Consider the following 27486-nt stretch of genomic DNA (forward strand, 5'->3'; position numbering starts at 1 on the left):
GTTGTCCTGCACCAAGTTGCCCATGGGGAGTTGGCTGTGGCGAGTTTGCCACAATGAGTTTGTCGCAGCGAGTTGGCTGTGGCAAGTTGTCCCATTCTCTCTGGAGGGCGGAAGAAGGGTGATTCAAAGCCACCACTCTTACTAGGGGCCACATTTGAAAATTATTTCTCCACTTACAAAAAGTGCTTGCCAGTTATTCAGATGATTAAATAATGGACGTTGAACATCTGAAGAAACCTTCATCACTGCCTTTATTGGAATGTGATTCTGTAGCCAATTGTGAGGGGAAATCAAAGTATCTGAGGAACAGGGAAGGAGAAGATGGGCTGGCCACGGCTTCTGCAGGTGCGTGAAGGAATTCCAGCAAGCAGGAACTGGGAGAGGGGGGGCAAGAATATGCTCTTATCACAGAGCCACAGGTGGGAATGCCTGAGAACATCTTTCTGGAATGAGGAGGAGAGCATTCCTGAAGATGCCATCTGCCGCATCTGTGCTGGAAGAGGATGTAATTCCCACTCCGGCTAAGGTGCTGCAGGCTTCCCCAATGATTTCCAAGGCAGGACAGGTGAAATCCAGCGACTGCAGATCAGAGCCCTCCCTCGGTTGCCAGGGCTTCTGTCCAGCTGCTCAGAGAGAACAGCTGCTGGAAGGAGGGGTACTGTCCATGGCACCTCCTCTCCTCCCCAGACAAAACCTTTCAGATCTAAAGTACCAACAAAGCAGAACTAGGGAGGGACAAAAGAGGCCCAAGAGCAGCCTCCGTCTCACTGAGCCTTTGCTAATTTGACACGGGTGGGGCCCAGAGGTCTGTGGTCTTCGCAGTGAGCAGGAGCTGGCGTGGGCAATACTTGAGTGATTTTCGGTAAAGGCTGCTTCTCCCATTCGCCCTAGAGAGAAAATGGAGACTATAAGGGTCTGGAGTCGACACTATCAACCATCTACAAGGCCAGGTGGCAATATGCCCAACCTTCCTTGGAAAACACAGATGGAATAAACCAAGCATTGACTTATATAGCTGCAGGTTGGAAGCATCCCAGCCGCATCCCTGGAAGCCGGAGAATGTCTGCCGGGCACTGGCTGAGCTCTAGAGACCCAGCAACCCTTCCTCTCTCTGCACAGGTAGAGCTCCTGATGGACAATGCGCAGATGTTCCTGAGGAGAATCACACGCAAGGGAAAGGCATCTTGCAACCAGTCCAAAACAAGTGCTGTGGTGAGAGAAGGAAGGTCCTGCCCCTAGGCAGGAAACAAACCAAATGTACAGGTATAGAATAGGTGGTCCCTGTTAGTAACGATGAGAATCCTAGTAGACCCCCACTTCAGGATTAGCCAGAGTCTGCTGCATCTGCCAAAAAAGCCAACACAGCACTAGATTGCATTAAGAGAGAAGAGCATCAAGTTCATGTGAAGAGGATAGCATCGCTTTCTGCTGCATGAGTGAGACCACACTCAGAGTACTATGTCCAGAATACAACCAAGTTGAAAGGGACCTTGGAGGTCTTCCATTACAATGTCCTGCTCAAGCGGGAGACCCTAGATCTTTCTGGACAATCTCTTCTCAGAAATCTCCAGTGATGAAGCACCCACAACTTCTGAAGGCAAGTTGTTTCACCAATTAACAACAGTGTTCTCACTGTCAGGAAACTTCTCTTTAATTCTAGGCTGGATCTCTCTTTGATAAGTTGCTTCTTATCTTGCCATTAGGTGCCTGGAGACTAGTCTGTCCCACTCTTCTTTGGGGCAGCCGTCAAGTTGGCTATCACACCACCCCTACTTTTTCTCTTGGTTAGATTACCCCATAGACTAGTCCAGTCCAGGCTTGTCAATGCTGCTAGGGGTGTGATTGTCTCCTGAGTGGTTCCTTGGTTAGGGCACTGTTTTTTGCCTGTTTGGTGTCAGTCCCTGCTTATCTGGGTCTAGGCTGCTGGAGACCACTTGTTGTGATCTTTTTGTCTTCCTCTTAGCTTTTTGGTTGCCTCTTTTGAATGGTTTATATGTCTATAGATGGCTGATTTGTCTGAATGCCAAGCTTACAGGGATGGAATGGGGGTTTAGGCTCCCACCCTTGGCCATGCCTCCTTTTCCTCCCGCCTCCCGCCTCCGCCCATTTACAGCCAGCTTTCCCCCTCTGCTGGCCCTCCCCCAGTCATTTACCCTGACCAATGGGCCTCTGGCCCTCCGCCCTGCACCCTTCAGTCCGGCCCATTCGCCAAGACACCATTTGTCCTGGGCCTTTGGCCGCATGGGACAGTTAGCCGCCAGCCAATCAGATGGCAGGCGGAAGCCATGCTGCAAGATCACAGCGGCTGTGGGCCTATGGGGGGAGGTGGGGCAGCCAAACGGCAGAGGCACACAGCTACATGCACTTGTTAGGATAAGGAAGGAAGGGGAGTTTGCATCCCACTCCCAGCCCCGAGGAAGGCTGCAAGAAGCTCCCATCTCAAAGGCTGTAGCAGTTTTATTCTTAGCTTGGTCTAAGACAGTGATGGCTAACCTTTTCGCCGTTGCATGCCATAAGCGTGGGGAGTGGGGAGGGTCGTATATGCGCATGCCAAAACGGGCCCCGTGGAGACTCCTGGGAGGGGACGGGTGGCGAAAATTCACTGGCCGGTGCACACATGAGCACTGGAGCTGAGCTAGGGCATCGGCTCGCATGACCGCAGATATGGCTCTGCCTGCCACCTGTGGGACGTGTGCCATAGATTTGCCATCAGGGTTCTAGGATGTTCGCAAGTTCCCAGTGGAAACTATGGCTGACATGGATATAGCCGTAGTTCAGCTCCACACAAACACATCCTCTCTCACACCCAGTCAGGAACTTGACAAGAATTGTCAAGAGAGTGACAAGGATTCTAAAAACTCCAGATTTAAAGGATCCTCATTTCAATCTTCTGAATGTACTCCTTTCACCCTGAGCAGCCCCACCTCTCACAAGCTCCCAGTTTGTGGGCTTGGAGACTCCCACCTTGTGGGCACAGCAGGGGCAGTCAAGAGCCCATCAAAGCTCGGTTGAAAGAGTCCATCCAGGCTCCACGAGAGGCCAGATTCGGCCCCAAGCCGAGGGATCAGAAGAGCCCGCCAGCCAAGCTTGCCCAAGGACACCCCGAGTTTCCCCAGAGGTCCTTCCTACCGGAAACCGGACAGCTGAGGATTTATTGCAGTGCATGGAAATCGGAGCAGAGTCATAAAGGGCTCTCAGGACTTCCCTGCTGAACAGGTTCCAGGAGACGGAAGAAAACTGCCTTGTGACTGAGGCGTCTGGGCATGTGCAGATGTCTTCATCGTTGAATCTACCGGAGGAGAAATGCTGTGCATCAGGAATGGGAAAGTGGGGTGGAAAGGAAGAGTTCCAACAAACAAGAGCAAAGAATACAGGAGCATTTCAAGATGAGGGGGAGGAAGAGGAGGAAAGTATCAATGGAAAAATCCCATTTAATGGACACTAGGAAGACGGAGTCAACTAATTCCAGGGTTATCTATGGAGATTCTCATCCAAGTCATGGTTGTCCCAAAATTGCTTTTTCAAGGGGCAACTGAACTTTCTGGTTTTTGTTTGAAGACGTTTTGCTTCTCATCCAAGAAGCTTCTTCAGCTCTGACTGGACGGTGGGGAATGGAATCCAGGGATACGTTGCATCCTCATTTGTCTATAGGGAGTTTTCAAGTATAAAGTGGATATTGGACACCATCCTCTCACGATTCTTCCTCTGGCTGTTCATTCCAGTGCAATTGTTCATTTTCTTCTGGCGCCACTGGGCCACAGTCAGAAGCATTGGGACATGTGCCCCCCTCCCAGGCCCATGCCTGGCAAACCGAGAGGGGCAGAGGAAGCTGGGCTGCAGAAGAGGCCACCCACTCCTGGCCTCCCATAGACAGCCCGTCATACATCACATCTTCTGGGGCTTGAAGAGGGAGCCAGGCTGGTTGGGACCATGCAGAAGTTCTGCCCTCCTGTATCCTGCCCGGCTTCTCTTTTGTCACTCGCTATTATCACAGTAGCCGGGGGCACAGTGGTTAGAGTGCAGTGCTGCCTGCTGCCTGTCTGCAATTTGGCAGTTCGAATCACACCAGCTGAAGGTTGACTCAGCCTTCCGTCCTTCCGAGGTGGGTCAAATGAGGACCCAGATTGTTGGGGGCAAGAGGTTGACTCTGTAAAACTGCTTAGAGAGGGCTGGAAAGCACTGTGAAGTAGTATATAAGTCTTATTGCTATTGCTATTTACTAGTTTGCAATCAGCTCTGCTTTTAATGGTATGCATATTTGTATGATTATAGATCACCTCCTACCACCGGTAGTCTTCCAGTCACCCAGTTCAAAGTTATGAGACACCCCCACCCCCACAATGTTATTTACAATCTGGTCCTGGAGAGTGTGTGGCTCACACACACACTCCCCCACCCCCAGTCCCACAACTGTGTTTTGAGTATTTGACAACTGATTTGTATTTATGGATGTTTGCAGTGTCCTGTAATCAGGAAACTGTGAATTTTGGCATTTTTGGCTGGTTTCCGGTGTTTACTTCTAGTTTCTGGCAAAAAATGCAGGTTGGATAAAATGGATTTGTTTAACATTTGCTTAACAACCGCTTCAAAAAAAGTTTACGAAATCGGACTTAGTCTGTAATCTGTTTAACGATTGTCACAATTTACAACTGTAATACTGGGTTCAATTAAAAGTCACAAATCGAGGACTGCAGAATAACTCTCCACTGAATGTCCAGGAAAAAAGACATATGAAGGTGGGCCGTTTCCTCCCGCTTTTTGGCAGGTCTTCTTCCCTCTCTAGGCACCCGAATACATTTTCTAAAGCCTTGGGGGCCCCCGAGAACCAACAGCCTTTGCTCCAACGAGCCTCAGGATTTCCTGGAGAGCCTCTCTGCAGCGGGAGAGAACCAGCCAAGCAGGGAGGCTCTGCAGGCCAGCTGCCAGAAAGGCAAGGAGGGCCCCCAGCCTGTATGCAGCCCCCCTCCTAGCCCCGTTCCAGGCCAGCTACTCCTCGGGGCAGTCCTCACGCACTCCTCAGTCTGCGGTCAGAGAGACGTCCTGAGGAATCCCCCAACTTCCTTCTTTCCTTGGCAGCAAAGCCCTCGCCTTAAAAACACTTTTATCCCCTACCTGCGATGCCCGACTGCTGCTACTGTCCCTGCATCATGTTACCTGTCCAGGAGCTGAAAATAGCGGTGCAGGTATCCCGGGTCAATGGCACTTTTGCACAGCTCCAGCTCCGTCTGGGGGTAGTAATGGACGTAGTTCACACACATCTCTTCCATGATTCCAAATCCTCCCTGCAGAAAAGGGGAGTGAAGCTCCTCAGCATTTCACACACAGACACAGAAAGCAACACCCCCCCCCCACAAGCCCCAGCCCCCATTTCCCTCCTTGCCTCCATTTTGCCTGCTCGATTTTTCACCCACAGCCGGGAGTATGGGCGCAATGGACTGTGATCCGTTGATGCAAATTCCCTCCTTGGGAGCATAAGGATTTGTTTTCCTGTTTGGCCAGCAAGGGGGGAGGGAAACATTGGCCAACTGGACAACGGAAGCCCACTCCCAATCTCTGGCAGTGCCGCCTTCCTCTTGGCTTTAAGCTGCCAGGCTCCTTCCATGCATTCCCAGAAAAACCCCTGAGTTTGGCAGATGGCCTTTGGCCCTTCTGAGGGATCTCTGTGGCCTTGGACAAAAAGGCCTCCCTTCCTTCTGGCAAACTCCAGGGGCTGACTGGCTGCTGACCCTGCAACCTCCTTGGTCTGCTCTGCTGTGGTCAACAGGAGGGCAGGAGAGGAAATGAGGACGGCCGGGCGCAGAGGAGACCCCCGGGGGGCTCTTTTCCAGGCTCTCCTCAGCTTCCTTGGACTGCCAGTGCAATTTGAGATACTATTTCTGAATTCTGCTTTATGCCTGCATGTCCAGTTCCGGGCACCATATTATACAAATCATGAAATTAAGGTGACCCATCGGCCTCCTTTAGGGAGGACAGTCCTTCTTTTGTAAGTTCTGTCCGCTCTCGAAAAGTGTCCTCCTACATGTCCTCCTTTTCGATATTTGAAGACTAATCTGTAAATCTCCCTATTCGATCGATGCAGATCCGATCCATTGCGTGTGATGTGACGTATTTGTATTTGACATGACGATTGGTCAAGGCTCGGTATAGTGCGGCGAGACGCGATTATGAGATGCATGCACTCCGCACAGGAGAATTGTTTTGAGAGAGTGTGCCGCACGCAGGAATGTCCACACGCAAGTGGCTTTGTTTACTTTTTACCGAAACATGACATGGCAGACAAGCGCACATTAGCATATTCACTTCTTTCTCAGTGAATATTCAATCATACACAGGTGAGCACAATAATTCATGTTTTATTAATTCATTATTTATTTAATAATTTCCAAATATGTAAAATTTTATTTAGGAGTTTATTCCCTTATGTTATTGTTTCAGTTTTAATAATTAATTTTATTATTCATAATGAATGTGCTTGCATCATTCGTGGAGCTCTATATTTTAATTTTATTTTTAAATTTCATTTAGGGATGAAAAAATAAAAAAAGAGGAAAGGATATTCAACGATAAATTGAATAAGGAATTTCCATTCCTCATATCAAAGAAGGATAACATGTTTTTCTGCAATATTTGCAGTGGAGAATTTTGTACTGCAGTTGGAGGCAGAGCAGCTATTACGTAAAATGACCATTATTATTTAAATAATAATTAATAGGCACGTAAGCATAATTACAATGTAAAATGTTATTATTACAAATGTTTTTTATTATGCATTTATCATAGTATAGTGTATTCTGTATTATTGTTGCAATGAATAAAATGTTTCTTTTATTTATGATATTTTTTTTCTTCAATTTATTTGTGTCCTCCTCCTCATTGTAAAAAAGTTGGTCACCTTAATGACATGTAAGGGCCGGAAAGGATCCTGGAGATCATCTGTTCCAACCTCACCCTGCTGGGAAGGAGAGCCCATGGTAGAACAGCCCTTCTTCCAGAGGCCACCGGAACACCAGAAGGACTCAAACTAATTCATCTATGGCCACAGAAGGACAGTGAGAGGATGCCAATGCAATCCTAAATTGCATTAAAAGGGATACAATCAGGATCAAGGGAGGTGCTAATACCACTCTATAAAGCCTTAATAAGACCACACCTAGAGTACTGCATCCAGTTTTGGTCACCACACTATAAAAAAGATGTTGAAACTCTAGAAAGAATGCAGAGAAGCGCAACCAAGATGATGAGGGGACTGGAGGCTAAAACATAGGAAGAACAGTTGCAGGAAGAAGGCATGGCTAGTCTAGTGAGAAGGACCAGGGGAGACAGGATAGCATCTTCCAATATTTGAGGGGCTGACACAGAGAAGAAGGGGTCAAGCTATTCTTCAAAGCACCCGAAGCCCAGACAAGGAATAATGGATGGAAACAACAAGGAGAGATTCAACCTGGAAATAAGGAGAAATTTTCTGACAGTGAGAGCAAGCAACCGATGGAACAGAAGTTGCCTTTGGAAGTTGTGGGCCTTTGGGTGCTCTGGAGGCTGAAGGTTGGAAGACTCCCTAATAGGAAGGTCAGTTGGGGAGTGGGATGGGGTGGGGCTCCACTGGAGCAGATGACCATTCTTCTGAGCCCCTGCAGGTGAACTTAAATCCTTCCTTCAATCGCTGGTTTCTGACTTGAGTCTCAGGGCAGCAAAAGTAGCCCAGCACAAAATCCCAGCCCAACTCACCACTGTCGTCTCATTCCTGTCTTCTGTGTTGTACACACAGGTGGTTCTCAGCACATCACCCTACGACAGAAAGCAGGCTTTGCTCAGATCCAGGAGGTTCCCTGGGTCTAAGGGACACAGGGAACCGATTCTGTGCTGCCAGCTGTGTGTTGTGGCAGCTGCTGCTGCTAATGGAACTGCCCTTGTTGCTCTCTTCCAGGGGTGCCCAGTGGCCGAAGCTCTGCCCAAAGGTGGTTTTTTTCAAGAGGCAACTGGACTTTCTGCTATTTCTTTGAAGACATTTTGCTTCTTCAGCTCTGACTGGTTGATGGTGGGGAATAGAAGGATTTATGCTAATAAATCCTTCCGTTCTCATAAATGCATGGCTCAGCATAGGAGAACAAACCAAAAGACTAGATTCACCAGCCCATCTGCCTTTAAAACACAAAGACCACTTGTCAGCAAAGTCCATATTTTAGACAGAAAGGACGGCTGGTTTGAAAGAGGGGCGGAAGAGGCATCTCTGTCCAAACTGAACAGCCCTCCCTCAACAGAGGAGGAGGGATATGACACCATCTATCTCCAATCTACAACAGGGACCTTTCAGCAGTTCCAAGAAGGCTCCACACCCATTTGCACTTCTTGGGTGACCCTGAGGACACAGAGAAACCTCCAGGTGACTTTAAGAGGGGTATCATACTCAAGGCCTGCAGGCCAGATCTGGCCCACGGGGGCTGTCCTGGAAACTGTCAGCCTCCGCTTCTATATTGATTGCTTGCTACAGCTGCCATTGTAACGGGGGGGGGGGGAGGGGGGAGTTGCCTTGGTTATGGAGGAGCAGGGAAGCAATCTGGTGGAGATGTCTTGTAACAGGGAGTAAATTGGAGGAACTTTCCCTCAGCGTTTTCTCTGCAGCTGGGAGGCTTGCTGATAACCAGTCAAGGTCAACCGTCAGGCCATATCAGAAGGATGGGCCATACCAGTTTTTCTTTCTTGAATACTGAAAGGAGGCATTCCTGACAGAAACAGTGAAGGACCAGCCCATGGTGCCTCGGCTAGTGAAAACAGAGCTCACGAGGGCTGCTTGCAGCCACCCTCACAAGCTCTGTTTTAGCTGGCAGAGTGCTAGCAACACAATCTACTAGCAAAAGTGGCATTTGATCATGTGAGTGATGTCGAGATGGCCATGCCCACTCTGGCTCCCTGGATCAAGAACAATCCTGATGCAGCCCTCAATGAAATCAAGATTGAGACCCCTGCTCTAAGGATACAAATCAGTGGTGGGTTGCCCCCGGTTCAAACCGGTTCTATGGAACTGGTAGTAAAGCTGGCAGGAGGCTCCAGCCACTGACCCGAACGTCATCAAAAGTCTTCTGCGCATGCACAGAAGAGTGTGTGCGTGCACGAGTGGAGTGAGCCCGTGCGCACGGGCCCGATGCCAACCGGTAGTAAAGATAAGTAGAACCCACCCCTGATACAAATGACCAGCTGACTTCAAGGAGTATGAATCCTTCCATTCCCCAACATCCAGTTAGAGCTGAAGAAGCTTCTTGGATGAAAAGGAAAACATCTTCAAAGAAAAAACAGAAAGTCCAGTTGCCTCTTGAAAAAAGCACCTTTGGGACAACAACCCTGACCTGGAGGACTGAGAATCTCCATAGTCATCTGTCCTCCAGGGAAGAGCACACTGCTCACTGGACCTCAGAGCATCGAGGAAGGGCCGGCCTGCAAGAGGCGAGACCCTGTGCTTAGCGCACTCACCTCAACCTCCCACAAGGCCCAATGCACGGGGAGCTGGGGAGGAAGAGAGGGTGCCTGGCTGTTCCTTCCTGGCTCCTCTGACCAGACCCCACTTTCTCACAACTCTGCTCCCCTGCCTTTACCCCAGGGGGGAGGGGCTCATCCTGCCCAGGGAGAAAGGGGTGCCTCAGTTTCACGAGGAGAGCTCTGAAAGAGGATCCCATTCTGGTTCCTAGTTAGGTGATTCCGAGGATCCCCCCCCCTCCAGAACGGAGCAGTGCTTGCTTACCGGGTAGACGGAGACCTCCTTTTTCAGCATGCGGATCTCCTGAAGAAAGGGGGGGGGGGCAGGAAAGGTTGGGGGGGTGGGCACGATGGGAAAGAAGGGGCAGAGGGAGGGAAGGAAATAAGACACTGCTACCTTCAAATGTCCCCTTTGTTAATTCTCAATATATTCATCAGACCGATATCTCGATGCAATCCTAAAAGATACTTAGCATTTGACAAGCACCACCCAAAGAAGCTGTTCTCCAGAGGCAGGGCATTGGAGCCCCCCACTCCAAAGTCCTCCCCCTCATGAAAGCTCTGCTTCCTTGCTTTCTTTCACCAGAGGCCAGATCACGTTGGAGGCAGGGGCGCCAACAGGAGGCCATTCCACAACGCTGTCCCCCTCCCCTGGAAAAATGCTTCTGGCCACCAGACTGATGGATGCGTACAGTAAGTGCCACCCAGAGCCCTTGCAGAAAGGAGCCGTCACAGCTCCCAAATGCCCTCAAAAATCTGGGTCCTCATTTTACTGACCTCGGAAGGATGGAAGGCTGAGTCAACCTGGTGAGATTCAAATTGCCAAATTGCAGTCAGCAGAAGGAGCCTGCAGTACTGCACTCTAACCACCGCACCATTGTGGCTCGGCTGCAAAAATGGTCTTTGGCTTTTGATGTTCCTTTATAATTTTGGTTTATAACAGATATCAATTGCGGGAGGTGGTGGCTTCCCAAGCCTGATCTGGTTTCCACGGCTGTCCTGATACCATCTACCTTTCTTTCTGCAACTCTTTGCTGCCTGGCTTCCTAGCCTGCTCCCCTCCTTTCCACTTGTGCCCTCCTGCTTCTCGGCTCAGAAGCTGTTTGGAAGGATGAGGGACACATACACACACACACACCCTGCAGTGTAAGAGGAAAGAAGGAGGAAGTATATCAGCCCCTCCAGAAAAGCCACAAGACGGCTCAGCTACACAGCAGCAACCCCTGGTGCTGCCCCAGTCGTCCTTTGGCCTTGGGACCAAGAAAAGGCACCGTCCTGGGGCCGGAGGAAAGAGACAAGGGCACCTGGAGGGCAGATTCCCTGGGAGCTCTCTGGACAAAGGCCGGTCTGTCATGCTCACAGCCTCAGGGGCTTTTGCACAGCAGAATGGCTGCTTTCTCTTGCGGGGGGGGGGGTGGCTGGCCCTCCCACTGCTACTTTCTCTTCCGGCTGCAGCAGAGACACATCCGCCACCGAGAGGGAAGACCACAATGCTTTCCTGGGTCCCCCCACTCCCTGGGTTACCTGGAAGTGGGGGCTGTAGTGCCTGTCTCTGTTGACAATTTCCCAGTCTCTCCCTTCACGGGACAGTGTGGTCACCACGCTCCTCCCGGCCAGGTGGGTGTGGAGCTGAGAAGCAAAGATGTGAATCCCGGCAGGTGGCAAAGCCTGCAGAGAAGAGGAGGAGGAGGAGGAGGAGGAAGATGAAGGCAATCCTTTGCAGTGAGAACACTCCCCTGGGAGGGGACTGGGGGGGGGAGGACCCTTGAGGAATGGGCATTGCAAGTGAGGACCCTGCCTGGTGCCAGACCTAGTGGGCCCAGAGTGGGCTGCGGGAAAAGGCACAGGTCCCCCGCTTGCTTCTCATCAGCTGAATGCAATCCAGGATCAGAAATGAAGTTTCAGCTCTGCCCCCACCCCCATTTTTCAGCGGCTCCTCTGTGAAACGGCCGTGGCTTCCTAGGAGGCAGGTGGCTGAGGGAACTGATAGGCGAATGGAGCCCTGGACTTTTAGGGTAGCCATAAGCTGAGAATGGGGCACTCAAATGGGGCTCCTGCCAGGCTCTGCTATGGGTGGCAGAGGGGGGTCCCCCCTCAGATGTCCCCAGCTCCTCTGCAACTGGACAGGTCTGCTGGGGGGGGAAGGAGGTCACCGCTGCCTGTGTGGGTGGGAAGGGAGTGGGGGGGGTCTCCTCTCCTTGGTCTTTTTAACCCAATTCCTATATTGGGGAATTTGGACGCCATTCAAAATCAGTCTGACTGAGGAGCTGAAGAATGACAGGAAGAAGGGAGGGAAGGAGAAAGGGGAAGGAAGAAAGGAAGGAAAGGAAGGAAGGAAGGAAGGAAGGAAGGAAGGAAGGAAGGAAGGAAGGAAGGAAAGAAGGAAGGAAAGAAGGGAGGGAGGGAGGGTAGTCGCTGGAAGTGCTGCATGCCACATCTCCACCCCACCCCAAAGAGCAGCTTCTCCCCTTTAAAAGAAGGGAAGGGACGCCTCCCCCAGCCCAAGATCTGCAGGGTTAGGAAGGCAGCCTCACCAGCTGGGTGCACTTGTCCGAGCAGTAGCCGGTGAGGGAGAAATGGCTTTCGCCAGGGGGAATTGCCATCACAGGTGTGTAGACCAAGCCCAACTCCATGATCCCTGCGTCGTACTGTCGGAGGGAGGCCGTGTAATGGAGTCGAATCCCGGAGGAGTCGCGGCGGCCTGGCAAGAAGCAAAGGGGAGGGGGGTGCACAAAAACCTTTTCTGCTGAAGAATGGGCACCGCCTTCTGCCCAAGGAAGGCCCCAGAGAGTCCAGCGGGGTCAAGTTAAGTTTTGGGCATAATCCCAAGGTGCCCGACCCAGCCCATTGCTGACGCTCGGCAGGATGGCATGGACAGTCTCTTCGACGCTGCTGAAGACCCCCCTGGAAAGAAACGTTATACTCTACTTGCACAGTCACTCACGCTCTGGTTACGTCTCGGCTGGATTATTGCAATGCTCTCTACATGGGGCTGCCCTTGAGGTGCACCCGGAGGCTGCAGTTAGTCCAGAATGCAGCTGCGCGAGTGGTAATGGGAGCCGCCCGTGGCTCCCACATAACACCACTGCTCCGTAGTTTGCACTGGCTTCCTGTAGTCTTTCAGGTGCGCTTCAAGATCCTGGTTACCACCTTTAAAGCGCTCCATGGCTTAGGACCCGGGTACTTACGAGACCACCTGCTGTTACCTTATGCCTCCCATCGACCCGTACGCTCTCACAGAGAGGGCCTTCTCAGGGTGCCGTCCGCCAAACAATGTCGGCTGGCGGCCCCCAGGAGTAGGGCCTTTTCTGTGGGAGCACCAACACTCTGGAACGAACTCCCCCCGGCTTACGTCAACTGCCTGATCTTCGGACCTTCCGTCGTGAGTTTAAAACATATTTATTCACTCAAGCAGGACTGGCATAAATAGTTGATTTTAAATTGGGGTTTTAATAATATTTTAAATTTTTAATTGTTTTAATTATCGGCCGTATAGTAATATTTCATTTTAAATTCTTTTAATTGTATATATTCTGTGTTTTTATTCTGGCTGTACACCGCCCTGAGTCCTTCAGGAGAAGGGCGGTATAGAAATTTAATAAATAAATAAATAAATAAATAAATAAATAAATAAATAAATAAATAAATAAATAAATAAAGGATCCCAGCAATGCCACGCAACCTTGGCATCGGTGCTGTCAGACTCCCGTTTGCCATCTGCCTCTCATGGTATTTGGGGCTGGGAGAAGCTGTCTTGAGAAGAGATCCTGCCTTGCCTTTCCTGAATCTCCTGCTCTTGCCTGGGGCCTGGAAATCACAGCAGCCCTTTTGCCCTGGGAGCGTGGGAGGACTTTTAACTAGGAGGGCCCTGGCGGTGCCCATTGGCTGTTCCCATAGGCCAAACAATCTGCCCCTCCAGTCCTTTGGTGACTCCACTGCCCCATGGGAGTCCCCCAGCCCTTATCCCCACCGCGTGGGCCTTCCAGGGTGCAAGCAAGGCCAGTCCATTCTCTGAAGGACACCGAAGGCATCGCTTGAGGAAAGGGACTCTTTGTGTGCCTTCTCTGAGGATGGGATGGCCAGAGGGTCCTCCTGCCAACCTCTGGCCTGCTCTGACTTCTGGGCAAAGGGTCACCGTCCACGACCCCTGCCCAGAAAACAAAGATTGAATCCGGGTGTTTCTTTGGGTTGAAGGGAAATAGCTTCCCTCCTCCTTCAGGTGGTGCCCCCCATGAGAGAGCTGAGGGAAGCAGAATTGGGTTTCAGCAGGTTCTGACCAGTTCTGGAAAACCAGTAGTGGAAATTTTGAGTAGTTCGGAGAACCAGTAGTAAAAATTCTGACTGGCCCCGCCCCCATCTATTCTCTGCCTCCCAAATCCCAGCTGATCGGGAGGAAATGGGGATTTTACAGTATCCTTCCCCTGGAATGGGGTGGGAATGGAGATTTTACAGTATCCTTCCCATGGAGTGGGGTGGGAATGGAGATTTTGCAGTATCCTTCCCTGCCACACCCACCAAGCCACACCCACAGAACCAGTAGTAAAAAAATTTGAAACCCACCACTGGTGGGAAGGTAGGCACAGAGGTCTCCTTGAAGCCCCAAAAGCCTTCTTCAACCCATCCCAAGGTGAGTGTTAGAGATTGACAGCCTGAAGGTTTCACTCAGGACCGTTGTTTAAACGGGAAGAATAGTCAAACCTGATTGGTTGAAATCCCTGACAGCTCCCTATATAAGGGCAAGCTGTCAGAAAGGCAAGAGTTACCGAATAAAGAGCTGTTGTCTGAAGCCTGTCTAGTCTTCACTCACCCAACTTAACAGTGAGCGAGGTACAAGAAGTAGGAAGTCGAGGGAAAGCCCCACCCCCACCCCACCAGCAGGTCTTGTCCTGAAAGAGCAGCCGGGTTCAGCAACGAGACATCTAGCAGTCCCTCCAGGTGAGAGGAGGGAGGACCTGGGTCTGCTTCCAGGATGGGCCTTTGGCAGGGAGAGCTCCGCCAGGACCTCAAGTCCTCCTCACCATTGCTACCCGTAGATTAGATTAGATTAGATTAGATTGGATTGGATTGGATTGGATTGGATTAAGATTAGGATTAGATTAACAAGAGTTGGAAGGGACTTTGTAGGTCATCTAGTCTAGGGATCATCAATCTTTCAGACCTCAGGGACCACTAAATTCATAATCTTAAATCCCGTGGACCATTAAAATGATATTTTTAAAAAGATAAATAGTATTTAGTGCAATATAAAAATGCAAATAATTTTTCTATGGGCCATCAACATTTTCTCACGGACCACCAGTGATCCACAGACCACCAGTTAGTGACCATTGATCTAGTCCAACCCCATGCCCAAGTAGGAGACCCTACACCATTTCTGACGGATGGCAGTCCAGTCTCTTCTTCAAAGCTTCCAGTGATGAAGCTCCCATAACTTCTGAAGGCAGCTTCTTTTCCATGGGTTGATTGTTCTCACTGCCAGAAAATTCCTCCTTATTTCCATCCAACTGAATGGATGTTCAGTTTCCATCCATTATTCCTTGTCTGGCCTTTGGGCACCTTGGAAAACAGCTTGACCCCCTCCTCTCTGTGGCAGCCCCTCAAATACTGGAAGGCTGCTATCCTGTTTCCCCTGGTCCTTCTCTTCACTAGACTAGCCAGGCCTGGTTCCTGCAACCGTTCATTGCATGTTTTAGCTTCCAGTCCCCTAATCATCCTGGTTGCTCTTCTCTGCACTCTTTCTAGAGTCTCAGCCTCTTTTTTATAGTGTGGTGACCAAGGTGTGGTCTTACTAAGGCTTTATAGAGAGGTGGTGAGCGGAAGGTGAGTTCTGATGAAGCCGATGGAAGCTGACAGATCTGATCAGCAGCTCAGGCTTCTGGAGCCACATCGGTTTCTTTCATCTCCCACACAGGTGAGTGGCCCTACTCTTCCTCCAACCTAAATGGAGAGTTCAGATCACTTGGGCAGCAGCATCTTCCTGCCCAGATACTCTTTGGGTTTTCACCCCAGATTTACCCAGAACAGGAAAGGGTAAAAGGCCATCAACCAGTGGAATCAACTACCTTGCAATGCACTGCTTTGGCTTCATGGCAGGGGAGCAGGGAGCTTTAAGCTGCCCATGAACTGGGGGGGGGCAGAAATCACCTGGGAGCTCTCCCACCACTAGTCTCAGGAACAGCCAGCCGTGGGGAGACCTCATGGCACCCGATGGAGAAGGGTGCTATGGTCAAGCTGGCAAACCTTGATTTGGGGGCTGGAAAGGTGGGGGCTGCCATTGTCCCCTTCTACCGGCCACATTGCTGGTGGCCATCAGAGAAGCGCCATCTTCCCAGGAGGTCCTGGGGCTGCAGCCAGAGACAGCTCCTGGCCGGCTTCTTCTTCTTCTGAAGCCCACCTCCTGGCCTGCCCTTCAGCTGAGGCACATCAAGATCCAGGGGATCTTATGGATGGAAAGGAAGGACTGTAAGGCCCCCATTGGCCGGAACTGCTTGGCCTCCCAGCCCTGGGTGCGAAATAGCACAGCCCAGAAATAGCACAACTCTTGAAGAGCCAAGGAACAGCAGCTCTGAGTATGTAAATGCAGTTCCTCCTCGCTTCCTTTTTTAAAACCTGCCAGCTGTCAAAACAAGGCAGTGCAAACAGGGGGAAGTGTGCTGTGTTAGCTGGGGGGGGGGCTCCTTCCCAGGCCAGCGAAAGGCAGCAGGGATGGGGGAGTTTTCACAGGGGGTGGGGGGAGCAGGGCCCCTCTGGAGATCTTCAAAGCAACTGTGTGGCCCTTTCTCAGCTGCAAGCTGGCCGGATGCTGCTTTCGTTCACTTTGAGGGAGGCAAGACTGCAACTGGCTTAATTCAGGAAAGCCCAGGAGAGACCCTGGCAGGGGAAGAGGCAGCCTAAAATATGGATGGTGAGATGGCTGCCTTGTGCCTCCTGATCAAGGCCAGTCCTGAAAAAAGCCCCTGCAGGACCCTCTTCTCCTCCCTCCCTCCCCTCCGTTCTCTTTCTGATCCCCAAAGTCTCAGGATCAGACGCCAGTGGCCAGCCTAGGTCTGCTGGGCCTCACTCACCTTCGAATAGCAGGGGATTATGGTAGTGGACTTCCAGGCGCAAATATTTGGAGGAACCGGGACCCCCAAAGGCTAGCCCTGCGTCTTCAGGGTAGTAAAAGGCCTGGAAGGAAGAAAGAGGGATCCTTGGTGGAGGTGGCCCACTTCAGCAGCTCAAGCCAATCCTTCTCTGGAGACTGAAGGTCCCACAATATTTCTAGCCAGGCTTATAGCAAAGGTGGGAGGGGATAGTTTGCAACAGCACTTTGGGCTTCAACTACTACCCTGTCTTGGTGGGGAGCAAAAAACAATGAAAGACTCCTGGCAAGTCTATATAAGCCCCCCACCTCCACCCCTGAGCTGTTGCTTTATCATCTTGCTCAGAAGGGATTTCCAGAGATTCCTCAGGGAATCTGAGGAGCCCAGAAGAGGCTGCTTCAGAAGAGAGATCCAATGGATCCATTGCAGGAGCCTCCTGCCCTGAAAGCCAGCCAGGATGTTTTGAAATAGGACTCTGCCGGTGCTTGGGCCGCTCTCCGTTGCCCCAAATCCCAAGCCCGCAGAACCCTCACCCTTAAACAAGCGAGGAAGCAAAGCAATTTTCCAGAGACAAGGGGGCAAGCAGCTCACGTCTTCGTAATTCAAAATGTTGCCTGAGGTCAGGATGGCTGATTTGGGACAAAAACATCTCCTGAAGCACAGTCTGAGGACAGAGGATCCAGGGGGGCTTCCCACCTGGGTCTTTCTCCCCCCACAGTTCTTTATTAAGGCCCCTGAGGCTCACCTGTGCACCCATCGCCCAGGCAGCCAAGACGTGTCGACAGAAATTCAGGCGCTGCGGCTTCATCTTGGAATGGCAGGGGCCACTGTAGTGTGGGAAGGCTGGGAAGTGGGGGCTGCACTGGAAGACCTCCATGTGATGGACCAGGGCTTCGTTCCCGCCTGTGACCACCGGCTCATACTGAGGGAGGAAGGAGAGAGGTGGTGACACTCCAAGAGCTATGCATGAGCTATGGATGGGAGAAGCAAATTCTCCATTTCGTCTCTTTAAAGGCAGACAATTTGGGGTGGATAAAAATCCCCTTGCCAATTGGGAAGCCACACTGGAAAGACGGAAGCTCCTTGCTCTCGAAATGAATCAGGTGGAGTGTAAGCATTGCTCTCTCATTCTGAAAATTCACAAAAATGGAAAATGGTCTTACACTGTGATGAGGGGATTTTCAAAGTGAACCTCCCTCCCTCCAGCTGGATATGAAGAAATAGCACAGAGTTAGCCCTAACTCTTGAGTTCACACAACATGCCAGCTAGATTCTCAGAACCATGGTCAGAAATAAACCCAGGCCAATTCCTCCATTCCCATGGTGTGTGATGCCCAAACTAAAAAGGCCCAGTTCATGCAGGGGCAACGCTGAGTCCCAGCCAAGGGAGATGCCTCCCCCCTGCAGAGGCAGAAGACCCTTCTCCCCCTTCCTCTTCCTATTCCCAAGAGGCAGAAGAAATAGACGGACAAGCCAGGATCCACCTTACCTTCCTTTGCACAATGTGGAAGAATATTGGAGTAAGGCTAAAAATGATGACGATGATGATGATGATGGAGAAGGAGGAGGAGGAGGAGGAAGAAGAGGAGGAGAAGCAGAAGCAGAAGCAGAAGCAGAAAGCAGCTTTCAAGAAGAGACTGGACTGCCATCTGTCAGAAATGGTGTAGGGTCTCCTGCTTGGGTGGGTGGGGGCTGGACTAGATGACCTACAAGGCCCCTTCCAACTCTGTTAATCTGTAATCTGTAATGATGAGGTTTTACCCTGATGGAAGAAGTACTTCAACCAAAGCAGAAGTTCATTCCATTTGAAATGGGCTCCCATTCCCTCTAACAGCTGGATGATACCTTTGCTGAAAGCTGGAAAAAGGGGAAATGATATCATCATCGTATTTGGGGGACCTTACGATCTTGACCGATGCTAGCTGTACAGGAGAGATCAATGGGGATGGTTGCAATCCTTGTTAGTGGATAACTTGCACGAGATGGCCTGGATTCAGGAAGAATTGCAAAGCACATTGGGAGGACTTAAACCCGAATCGGTGAGAGAGGAAGAAAAGGGGTTGGTGGGGACCAGTCTTTCAACTCACCATGACAATATGATGCTTTTCAAAGCCGTCCGGAAGTTTGGTCATGTAACACCAGTATGTGGTCTCCTGGTGGGGAATGGTCACGTCTGGGACTCGGATCTCCATGGTCTTCAGGTCCCCAGGCAGTGGGGGAACCCTGATCTTGGGCTTCAGAAGTTGCACCCGCTGCAGCCCCTTCCGGAGCAGAGCAGAAACATTGATGGCTTGGAGGGATGGAGCTGGTTTCTCCAAAATGCCGTAAATGAGATGAACGGTTCCGTCCTGGAAGGGAAGTCACCAACCAAGGATAAGGCCGGGTGCCCAGTTTAAAGTGGACGCTTGGTTGCTGACTGGAAGAAGCTCAGAAAGAAAGCAGTGGGCACTGAGAAGGCTTCCTTGGGTTGGAGAAGATCAGACTCCCCCCAAGGCCGACGGAAGGGCTAATTTAAACAGGGAGCAGCATCCTCTGCAAGGATGAGCACAGCACTGAAAAGAATTCCCTGAAAAGGCTGCATCATAAAACAGGGAAGGCAAGATCATAACTGCCAATTAAGCCACACCAATCCATCGGTCTGCTTTTGGCCACAGAGCTCCATAAGGACGAATCTCTTGAACAAAAGATTTCAATTACTATTCTAATTGTACATTTGCCGTAGAATATCCTTATATTTGAGTCCAACTGTTTCTCTTAATGGAAATTAAAAATACTGAAGCCATCTGAGCACATAGAAATTACAACTTAAATTGTAAACTTTCAACAATGTTTTTAAAGTTAAAGAAAACGCTTAGCAGCCTCACTCTTCAGACTTTTCTAAAGTTTTAGGTCAGCTGGCCTTGAGATCTATTTCCGCAGTTTAGCTTGCTTGGTCTCAGCACGGACCGTTCTAATTTTGGCTGTTATGGGAACCCAGCCCCTTTGGTGCTTTGATGGCATAATGCGGGCTTGCTTATATATTTAATTATTTAATATTTCTTATTTTGATAATATTTATAACTTACTCAATCCTAAAGGATCCCCCCTCACTAAAAACCTCCATAGCAAAACCCAGTTCATCAGTCACTCAATCTGGGCTGCCTTGCTCTACCGATAGTCCTCACTTAGCAACTGACTCATTTAATGACTCTTCACTAAATGGTGATGAAGAACTAACCAGTTTTCACATTTGCGACCTGTATAGCAAAATCTGTATAGCAAAGGAAAGCTGAAGTAAAGGTCATCAGCACAGTTGTAATTTTGCTTAGCAACGTCTTTGGTTGTGTGAATTGTGGTTGCTAAACAAGGTGTTTTGTGAAATACCTCCAGAGCTGAGGCCATCCATATCTGGAAGTGTGGGAGTTATTCCTTAAAGAGGGACCACTACTTAAAAAAGATCTATTCCTTCTCCAAGCCCTGACAAGCCTGTGAGAAGGAAAAAATGTGGCAGGCCCTCTCTAAAATAGTTGAGCAAATTTGCCTGAACAATGCCACAAAATTCAGGATTGCAGCATTATTTCTCTCTGTTGTTTTTTTTTTTTGTTTACATTTATATCCCGCCCTTCTCCGAAGACTCAGGGCGGCTTACAGTGTGTAAGGCAATAGTCTCATTCTATTTGTATATTTACAAAGTCAACTTATTGCCCCCCCAACAATCTGGGTCCTCATTTTACCTACCTTATAAAGGATGGAAGGCTGAGTCAACCTTGGGCCGGGCCTGAACCTGCAGTAATTGCAGGCTACTGTGTTCTAATAACAGGCTTCTTAACAGCCTGAGCTATCCCGGCCCCCTTTTCACTTTCTCTCTTCCCAATATTATGAGATTTGGGCTGCTTTCAGCTGCCATGAGCCCTGTTAGATGGACATGAAGGGCCAGCTGCCTGGAAGGTCAACATACAAGAGACACCCATGTAAGCCATTCTGGGAAAACCAAGGAACTGTTTTCTTTTTAAAAAAAAAATAGGAAAAGGGAGTTTTAAAAGTAATATTCAACAATTCAGACTTGAAGTTTTGATTTCCATTTTCAAAACATAAAATTAGATTGTGCAAAACAAAGCATTTTCAGGATATTCTGCCTCCCTCCCTGTATTATTCTCTTCAGATTTGGGCAATTCTTTTTCAAAATTGTTTCTGAAGCAGAAGGTGACTAAAGATTCTACCTCAATCAGATAATCCTTTGGATCACAGGTGGCAAAGGGCCTCTTGAAGAGGAGGGAGAGCCCCCCGCCAATTCTCCGTGCTCCCAGGAGATGGTAGTTCTGCTGGGCGTCCATGTGCAGCTGTGTGTCTTGGTCACTCCAGGCATCCTACAGGTGAAGCAACAAGAAGGATTGCACTTCAGATGGCAGAGCTGGAGGGGGCATTGCGGCCCAGCTAAAGCATCCAGTCTTGGGTTTACACTTGAGCTAAAGAAAGCTTGGAGTCCCCTTCTTAAAAATTCCAAAATTAAGAATATAATCCCTGCTTTTGGCCCGGTGAGCCTGGTAGGCCAGTTTTTCTCTCTCCCCAGGCTCTAGGACCTCTCTAGGAGCTTAGAGGGCATGAAAATGGCCTTCCCCACCCCCCCAGAGGCCCTCCGGAGGCCAGAAATGGACCTTCTAGTCCCATCGGAAGTTGGCAAATGGGCCGTTGCCGGGCTTTGGAGAGCCTCTGGGGGAGGGTTCGCCCTCCCCAGGCTCCTCAAAAGGCTCTGGAGCCTGGGGAGAGCGAAAAACGGGCCTTCCCCACACCCCCAGGCCCTCCAGAGGCAGGAAACAGCCTATTTCCCTACTTCTGGTGGGTTCAAAAGGCCTGAAAATCAGCTGGCACAGGCTGGAGCTGAGCTCGCGTGCCCACCGATATGGCTCCACATGCCAGCTGTGGCATGTGTGCTGTAAGTTCGCCATCATGGAGTTAGAACTTTGCCTTCGGTCTGACCTAAGCGTAGTACATAAAATTATCTGCTACAATGTCCTACTTGTCAATGACTTCAACCACAGCTTCAACCACAACAATACATGAGCATAATAGATACAAACTTATGGTAAACCATTCCAAACTTGATTGCAGAAAATGCAACTTCAGTAACAGAGTGGTCAATGCCTGGAATGCACTATCTGACTCTGTGGTCTCATCCCCAAACCCCCAATACTTTAACCTTAGACTGTCTACTGTCGACCTCACCCCATTCCTAAGAGGTCTGTAAAAAAAAATGCCTACCTTTCCTGTCCTATTGTCCCTTTTTATTCGTATCCATTTCATGAATGTTTATACATAATCGTGTTTATACTTATATCTGTTATCTGATGCATGCTTGATGAAAATAAATAAATAAAAAATAAAAATTCATCAAGTAGAGTCAGGGACGAAAAGGCCAACAACCCACCACAGTTGCCTCACCAGAGCTCAGACCTGCCTGAACGGTCGCTAAGCACGCCCTGCTTGCAATCTGGAGCTTCTATGTGCCTCATGAAATAAGATGAAAGTCTCCAAGATGGGAAAATCTCTCTGCCGCTGCTGGTGTGACTCACCTGCCAGCCTTACCCCTCCCCACCTCTTTTTTGCTAATGACAGGTGTCACTCAGAAAGAGACACAAGGAGAGGCGAGGGAGCAAATGGTCAGAGATGCTTCTGCAAAAACTCTGCTGTGGCACTCATGTGGGCAAGACCCACATTGGTGGGTTACTCTTCACATAAAGAGGCTTAGGATTTAGGCATCGCTGGTAGGCATCTTCTTTTAGAAATGTTTCATATCTCAGTATTTGATTTTCCTGGAGTAAACATTCTCTTTTTCTTTTAAGAAACTCTGTTTCTGAAGCAGCCCCACTGATCGGGCCTCCTAGTCAGCATCTCAGATATAAGCCTCCTTGTTATGAGGCGCATCTACCACAGAATTTACACTCAATGACTTCACCAGGTTTAACAGATTAATAGAGTTGGAAGGGACTTGTAAGTCATCTAGTCCAACCCCCCACCCCCACCCCCAAGCAGGAGACCCTAAACCATTTCTGAGAGATGGCCGTCTCTTCTTGGAAGCTTCCAGGGATGAAGCTCTCACAACTTCCGAAGGCAATTTCTGTTCCATGGGTTGATTGCTCTCACTGTCAGAAAGTTTCTACTTATTTCCAGGTTGAATCTCTCCTTCTTCAGTTTCCATCCATTATTCCTTGTCTGCCCTTTGGGTGCTTTGGAAAATAGCTTGACACCCTCCCTCCTCACTGTGGAAGCCCCTCAAATATTGGAAGATGCTATCATGTCTCCCCTGGTCCTTCTCCTCACTAGACTAGTCATGCCTTCTTCCTGCAACCATTCTTCATATGTTTTAGCTTCCAGTCCCCTAATCATCTTTGTTGCTCTTCTCTGCACTCTTTCTAGAGTCTTATATGATCTTTTTTATAGTGTGGTGATCAAAACTGGATGCTAGTACTCCCTTGATCTTGATTGAATCCCTCTGTTAATGTTGTTTAGGATTGCATTGGCTTTTTTGGCTGCTGCCTCACACACTCTTATTTAACTGGTTGTCCACTAAGCCTCCAAGATCCCTCTCACAGTTCCTGCTATTAAGCCTGGTTTCACCCGGTCTGTATGTGAACTTTTGGTTTTTCTTGCCTAAGTGTAAGACTTTACTTTTCTCTACATTGAATTTCATTTGTCCCGCTACCTCTCTGAGCCTTTAAGTTAAGGGGAAGCCATTGAGTGAGCTCTTGTGGTAATGTGTGTGTGTGTGTCTGTGTCTGTGTGTTTGTGTGTACTATGATCTTTGAACCTGACATTTCTCCAGCCCATCATGCAATTTCTCTGCCCTTCTGAATTTGTTCCGGGTGGGGATTTTTGCTGGCTTGTAATCCCACCTTCCTAACCTTTGGATGTTGTCAGCGGCAAGACTGTAGCCTTGCCGACCTGCATGGCTGGTCAGAAAAAGCCCCTTTCAGTGGGGCAATTGGACCTCATCTTTGCCAGGGAAGCGCCCAGGCTCACAGATGCACAGATGCCCTGGGCATCTTTTATTCTGGGGTTCAGGGACAGGTGAGCCTGTAGGGGCATCTGGGAAACTCCCCCCCAAAAAAGGACTTTTCCGAAGCTTTTAGCTCTCCACAATGCATCCAAAATAATCTAGATAGAATAAGAGGCAGAGGAATCAAGAGGGCCAAATTCATGCTAAAAAAACCCCTAAGAATCTGGTTTCAGTTATGGTTTCAAAAAAATAAAAATTAGCTAAACCAAGCATAAAATAATGACAAATATTAACCTCAAGTACATTCAGTGCAGTTTTAATATTAGCTTGTTCAAAGACAGACTGTTCCTTGGCTCACGCCTTAAAAAAAGCAGAATTAGAGTCCTAGGATCCTAGGGATGGAAGGATCTTGAACCCCCTGCCCAAGATAGAAATCTTGATAGCATCCCAGGCAAATGGCTGCCTAATTTTTTCTTGAAAACCTCCAGTGATGGAGCACCCATCACAGCTGCAGAAGGCAAGCTGTTCCATTGATTAACTGTTTTGACTGTCAGGAAATTTCTTCTTACTTCTAGCTTGGATCTCTCTTAACAAGCTTCCACCCACTGCTTCTTTTCCTGCCCTCAGGAGCTTTGGAGACTAGGTTGTCCTGTGGCAACTCCTCAAAACACTGCTCTCCTGTCACCCCTGGTCCTTCTCTTCACTAGGCTAGATAGACCAATTCCTACAATCATTCTTCATATGTTTTAGTCCCCCTTTGTCGCTCTCCTCTGCACTCTTTCCAGAGTCTCAACAATTTTTTTGTACTGTGGCGACCAGAACTGGTTGCAGGATTCCATGTTTGGCCTTACAAGTCCAGTATAGACCTTCTCTTTGTTGATGCAGACCAGAACAGCATTGGCTTTTTGGCAGCTGCAGCACACTGCTGTCCCATGCTTAAATGGTTGTCCACTAAGACTCCTTGATCTGTCTCACAGTTACTACAGCTTTAACAGAGTTGGAAGGGACCCTGTAGGTCATTCAGTCCAACCCACCCACCTCCGTCCCAGCAGGAGACCCTACACCATCTCTGACAGATGGCAGTCCAGTCTCTTCTTGAAAGCCCCCAGTGATGAAGCTCCCACAACTTCCAAAGGCAATTTCTGTTCCATTGGTTGTTTGCTCTCACTGTCAGAAAATTTGTCCTTATTTCCAGGTTGAATCTCTCCTTCTTCAGTTTCCATTCCTTGTCTGGCCTTCCGGTGCCTTGGAAAATAGCTGAGCCAGGTACCTCCTATTCTATTTCATGCATCTGATTTTTCCTGCCCAAGTCCTGACCTTACTTTTCACATCACTGGACAGAGAGGGCCTTTTCTCTCATTTTTTTTAAATTATTTTTTTTAATTTATTTGTCACAACAGTATATATAAGCATAAGCATGAAATAACTATACGATATATAAGCATATATATAATCATAAGCATGTAATAACTATATGAAATTGGATACAATCAAAGGGAACATCAGGACAGGAACGGTAGGTACACTGGTGCTCTTATGCACGCCCCTTTACAGACCTCTTAGGAATGGGGTGAGGTCAATAGTAGATAGTCTTTGGTTAAAGCTTTGGGGATTTTGGGAAGAGACCACAGAGTCTGGTAGTGTCATGGTCCTTCTGAATCTTGATTATCTTCCAGAATGTTGGCTATTCCCTCCAGTTTGGTGTCATCTGCAGATTTGATGAGTTCTCCTTCTATCCCCTCATCTAGATCTAGACCAGGGGTGTCAAACTCATGTCGTCACGGAGGCATCATGTGACGTATTGGGACTTTCCCCCCCCTTTGCTAAAACAGGCATGGCCAGTGCCCGGGGGCCGGGAGTTTGACAGCCCTGATCGAGACCTTCTCAAAGCCTGTTTCCTGGTCTGGTCCCCATTCAGCTTCACTCAGTCAGTGACCAATGAAGAAACTAACCCCGGAGATATAGAAGCAAGGCTCCCTCTTCCGTGGACACTCTCCTTGGAACCCAAAAATGATTTCTTGTCAATATCAACAGAGATCCCAATACCAGAAGGAGACCCCCATCCCAAGTCTGAGTTTGGTATAGGAACTGCTTCCCTGCTTACCCACCGCAAAATAGAACTGGACCCCATCGCTCCATAGGACAGCCAGATCTGCCTCCTGAAAGCTTCCACGGTCTGACATGCCAAAGAGAAAGCCATATTTCAGCTCCTTGGCCATAATCCAGAAATGCACCTCTTCCAGGTGGTAGCTGATGTTCCAGGAGAGCTCCAGGAGGCCCTGAGGGTCCAGGGGCACCTTGTATGGGAAGCTCTCTCTTGGCTCCGTGCCTTGGAGGGCCACCACCAGAAGAACCAAGAAGACGGCGAGCAGGGAGAAGTACATGGATGCCGCTTCCCACACTCTGAGCACCAGGCAGGCATCTCCCTTCGGCCTCTTCCCGGAGCTTGGCATTCTGGCCAGTGAGAGTCATGGGGCCCTCAGCTCTTCTCATTTATAAAGAGACCCTCCTAGCAACTGGATCGGTAATTCCCCTTAATTACATTTGGTGGGTGGAAAATCAGATTGGGCCACTGAACAGCCCTGCTTGTGTCCTCCTCCTCCTCCTTCCCCCTCCCCCTGGGGCCCCTGGCGCTTGGCGCTTTCTGCTTCTCTCTAATTGCCTTTAATTGTTTGTGGACATCATCAATGGGAATTTAACTGGACTGGATGGGTTTTTTTTCTTTTTTAATGTCCTTTTAATGCTTTTTGAAAGGCTGGCCTGGAAGTTGATTTGTCTCCCAATCCTGTGTGTGCTTTGTCTCTCTTTCTCTGCTCCTTTCTTCCCTCCTCCAAAATGGAGCCAGAGATGAGACTTTGTGGGAACTGCTGAGTGGCCAGAAAGTCTCACCCTGGTGTACCAACAATGAATGGAGGCTGGGATTTCTCCCCAAAGGCCACTCCATGATTGCAGAGACCTGCCCTTATGCTAAGCCCTAATGCCCCAGAATTTGCAATTGCCCCTTGTAGAAAGTCAGCACCCTCCTAGAGAATGAAATATTTTGGGGAATATTAAAAAGGCAGGATAGAATATTTCCCCTAAAGGAGAATTGGGGGAGAGGAGGAATCTTAAGGGAGGCAGAAGCCAGACAGTCTCCCTGCTTCGAGCAGAAACTGAGGAAGCCAGTTTTTAGAAATGCAGATTTGGTCATCCATCCAGAAAGACTGGGTCAGACAGAAACTTCAGATAAGCAACAAGCCACAGATTGACAAGATTAGCTCAGACAAATTCCTAGGATTTGCATTTCCCCTTTTGCCTATAGAGCCAGCCATGACCCCTTCATAGGGATCCAGAAAGTATAAAACCCACCCACTCTCAACTCCATTTTGTCAGCTGACCCAGAACTGCACAATGTGTGTGTGTTGGTTCTGTTCACCAATGTAACAGAATCTTTCTTTCTAATCAGCCTCCATTTTATTCCCAGCTTGGAATTGGACCTGGATTTTTTTCTTCCAACGCCCTCTCCACTACAGGCAGGCGTGAAGGGCAGCAGGTGCAAAGTCTGTGGTGTCCATCCAGAAGCAAATTTCTCACTGCCTTCAACATTCAATTCCTTCTTGCACGATGTGCTGATCACACATCTGGAATACATGCATCTGGAGGGAGAACCTGCTCAGAGGAAAGGCAAGCGCCTAGGCCAGAGTTCAAAGGAGCAGCTTCATGACTTCAACTACACAAAAAGGGTCGTAGTAGCCGGAAGCATTCATTTCTGGCGGTGGGAGACTAGAGCGAGATCTTCTCTGGCTTCACCATCCCAACATGACCCTTTAGGCCACAGTGTCTCTTGGGGCCACCCAGCCCTGGGCATCTCTCCTTTCTGGGCCCTTGGAAGAGGGCTCAGCATGGAAGTTGACCTATTTGAAGTACCTCCATTCAAAACTTGTTGCCTGATAATTCACTGTTTTGTCCAGTTAGAGGCCACGA

At 49.3% G+C, this 27486-nt stretch overlaps 2 protein-coding genes across 3 annotated transcripts in view; one reads left to right on the plus strand and one right to left on the minus strand.

Moving 5' to 3' along the window:
* SARDH (sarcosine dehydrogenase) overlaps positions 1 to 6835 on the plus strand; it is a 79607-nt gene extending 72772 nt beyond the window's left edge. The window contains exons 22-23 of one of the 2 annotated variants that reach the window (XR_009152309.1): positions 6080 to 6332; positions 6526 to 6835. The gene's annotated coding sequence lies outside the window, so the exon portion shown is untranslated. Of the gene's footprint in view, positions 1 to 6079 lie in introns of both variants that reach the window. The other variant, XR_009152308.1, reaches the window with a different exon arrangement.
* On the minus strand, positions 1 to 25976 carry DBH (dopamine beta-hydroxylase). Its single transcript, XM_058159581.1, has 12 exons — positions 25632 to 25976; positions 20750 to 20896; positions 18638 to 18898; positions 17296 to 17472; positions 16533 to 16635; positions 12003 to 12169; positions 10993 to 11136; positions 9734 to 9772; positions 7726 to 7785; positions 5155 to 5282; positions 3130 to 3289; positions 1 to 887 (listed from the first exon to the last, which is right to left on the minus strand). Exons 1-12 carry the CDS (start codon positions 25974 to 25976, stop codon positions 765 to 767), a joined length of 1854 nt encoding a protein of 617 aa, XP_058015564.1. The 3' UTR covers positions 1 to 764.
* Between the last annotated feature and the right edge of the window lie 1510 nt (positions 25977 to 27486).

This window comes from Ahaetulla prasina, chromosome 16 (assembly GCF_028640845.1).
Source record: "Ahaetulla prasina isolate Xishuangbanna chromosome 16, ASM2864084v1, whole genome shotgun sequence".
NCBI classification, from domain to species: Eukaryota; Metazoa; Chordata; class Lepidosauria; order Squamata; family Colubridae; genus Ahaetulla; species Ahaetulla prasina.

Coding starts and splice junctions, on each gene's coding strand:
- DBH (XM_058159581.1), bottom strand. CDS start 25,976: ATGCCAAGCTCCGGGAAGAGGCCGAAGGGAGATGCCTGCCTGGTGCTC. Junction 20,897..25,631: donor GGGTCCAGTTCTATTTTGCG/GTGGGTAAGCAG, acceptor CTTCACCTGTAG/GATGCCTGGAGTGACCAAGA. Junction 17,473..18,637: donor AAAAGCATCATATTGTCATG/GTGAGTTGAAAG, acceptor TTCCTCCCTCAG/TATGAGCCGGTGGTCACAGG.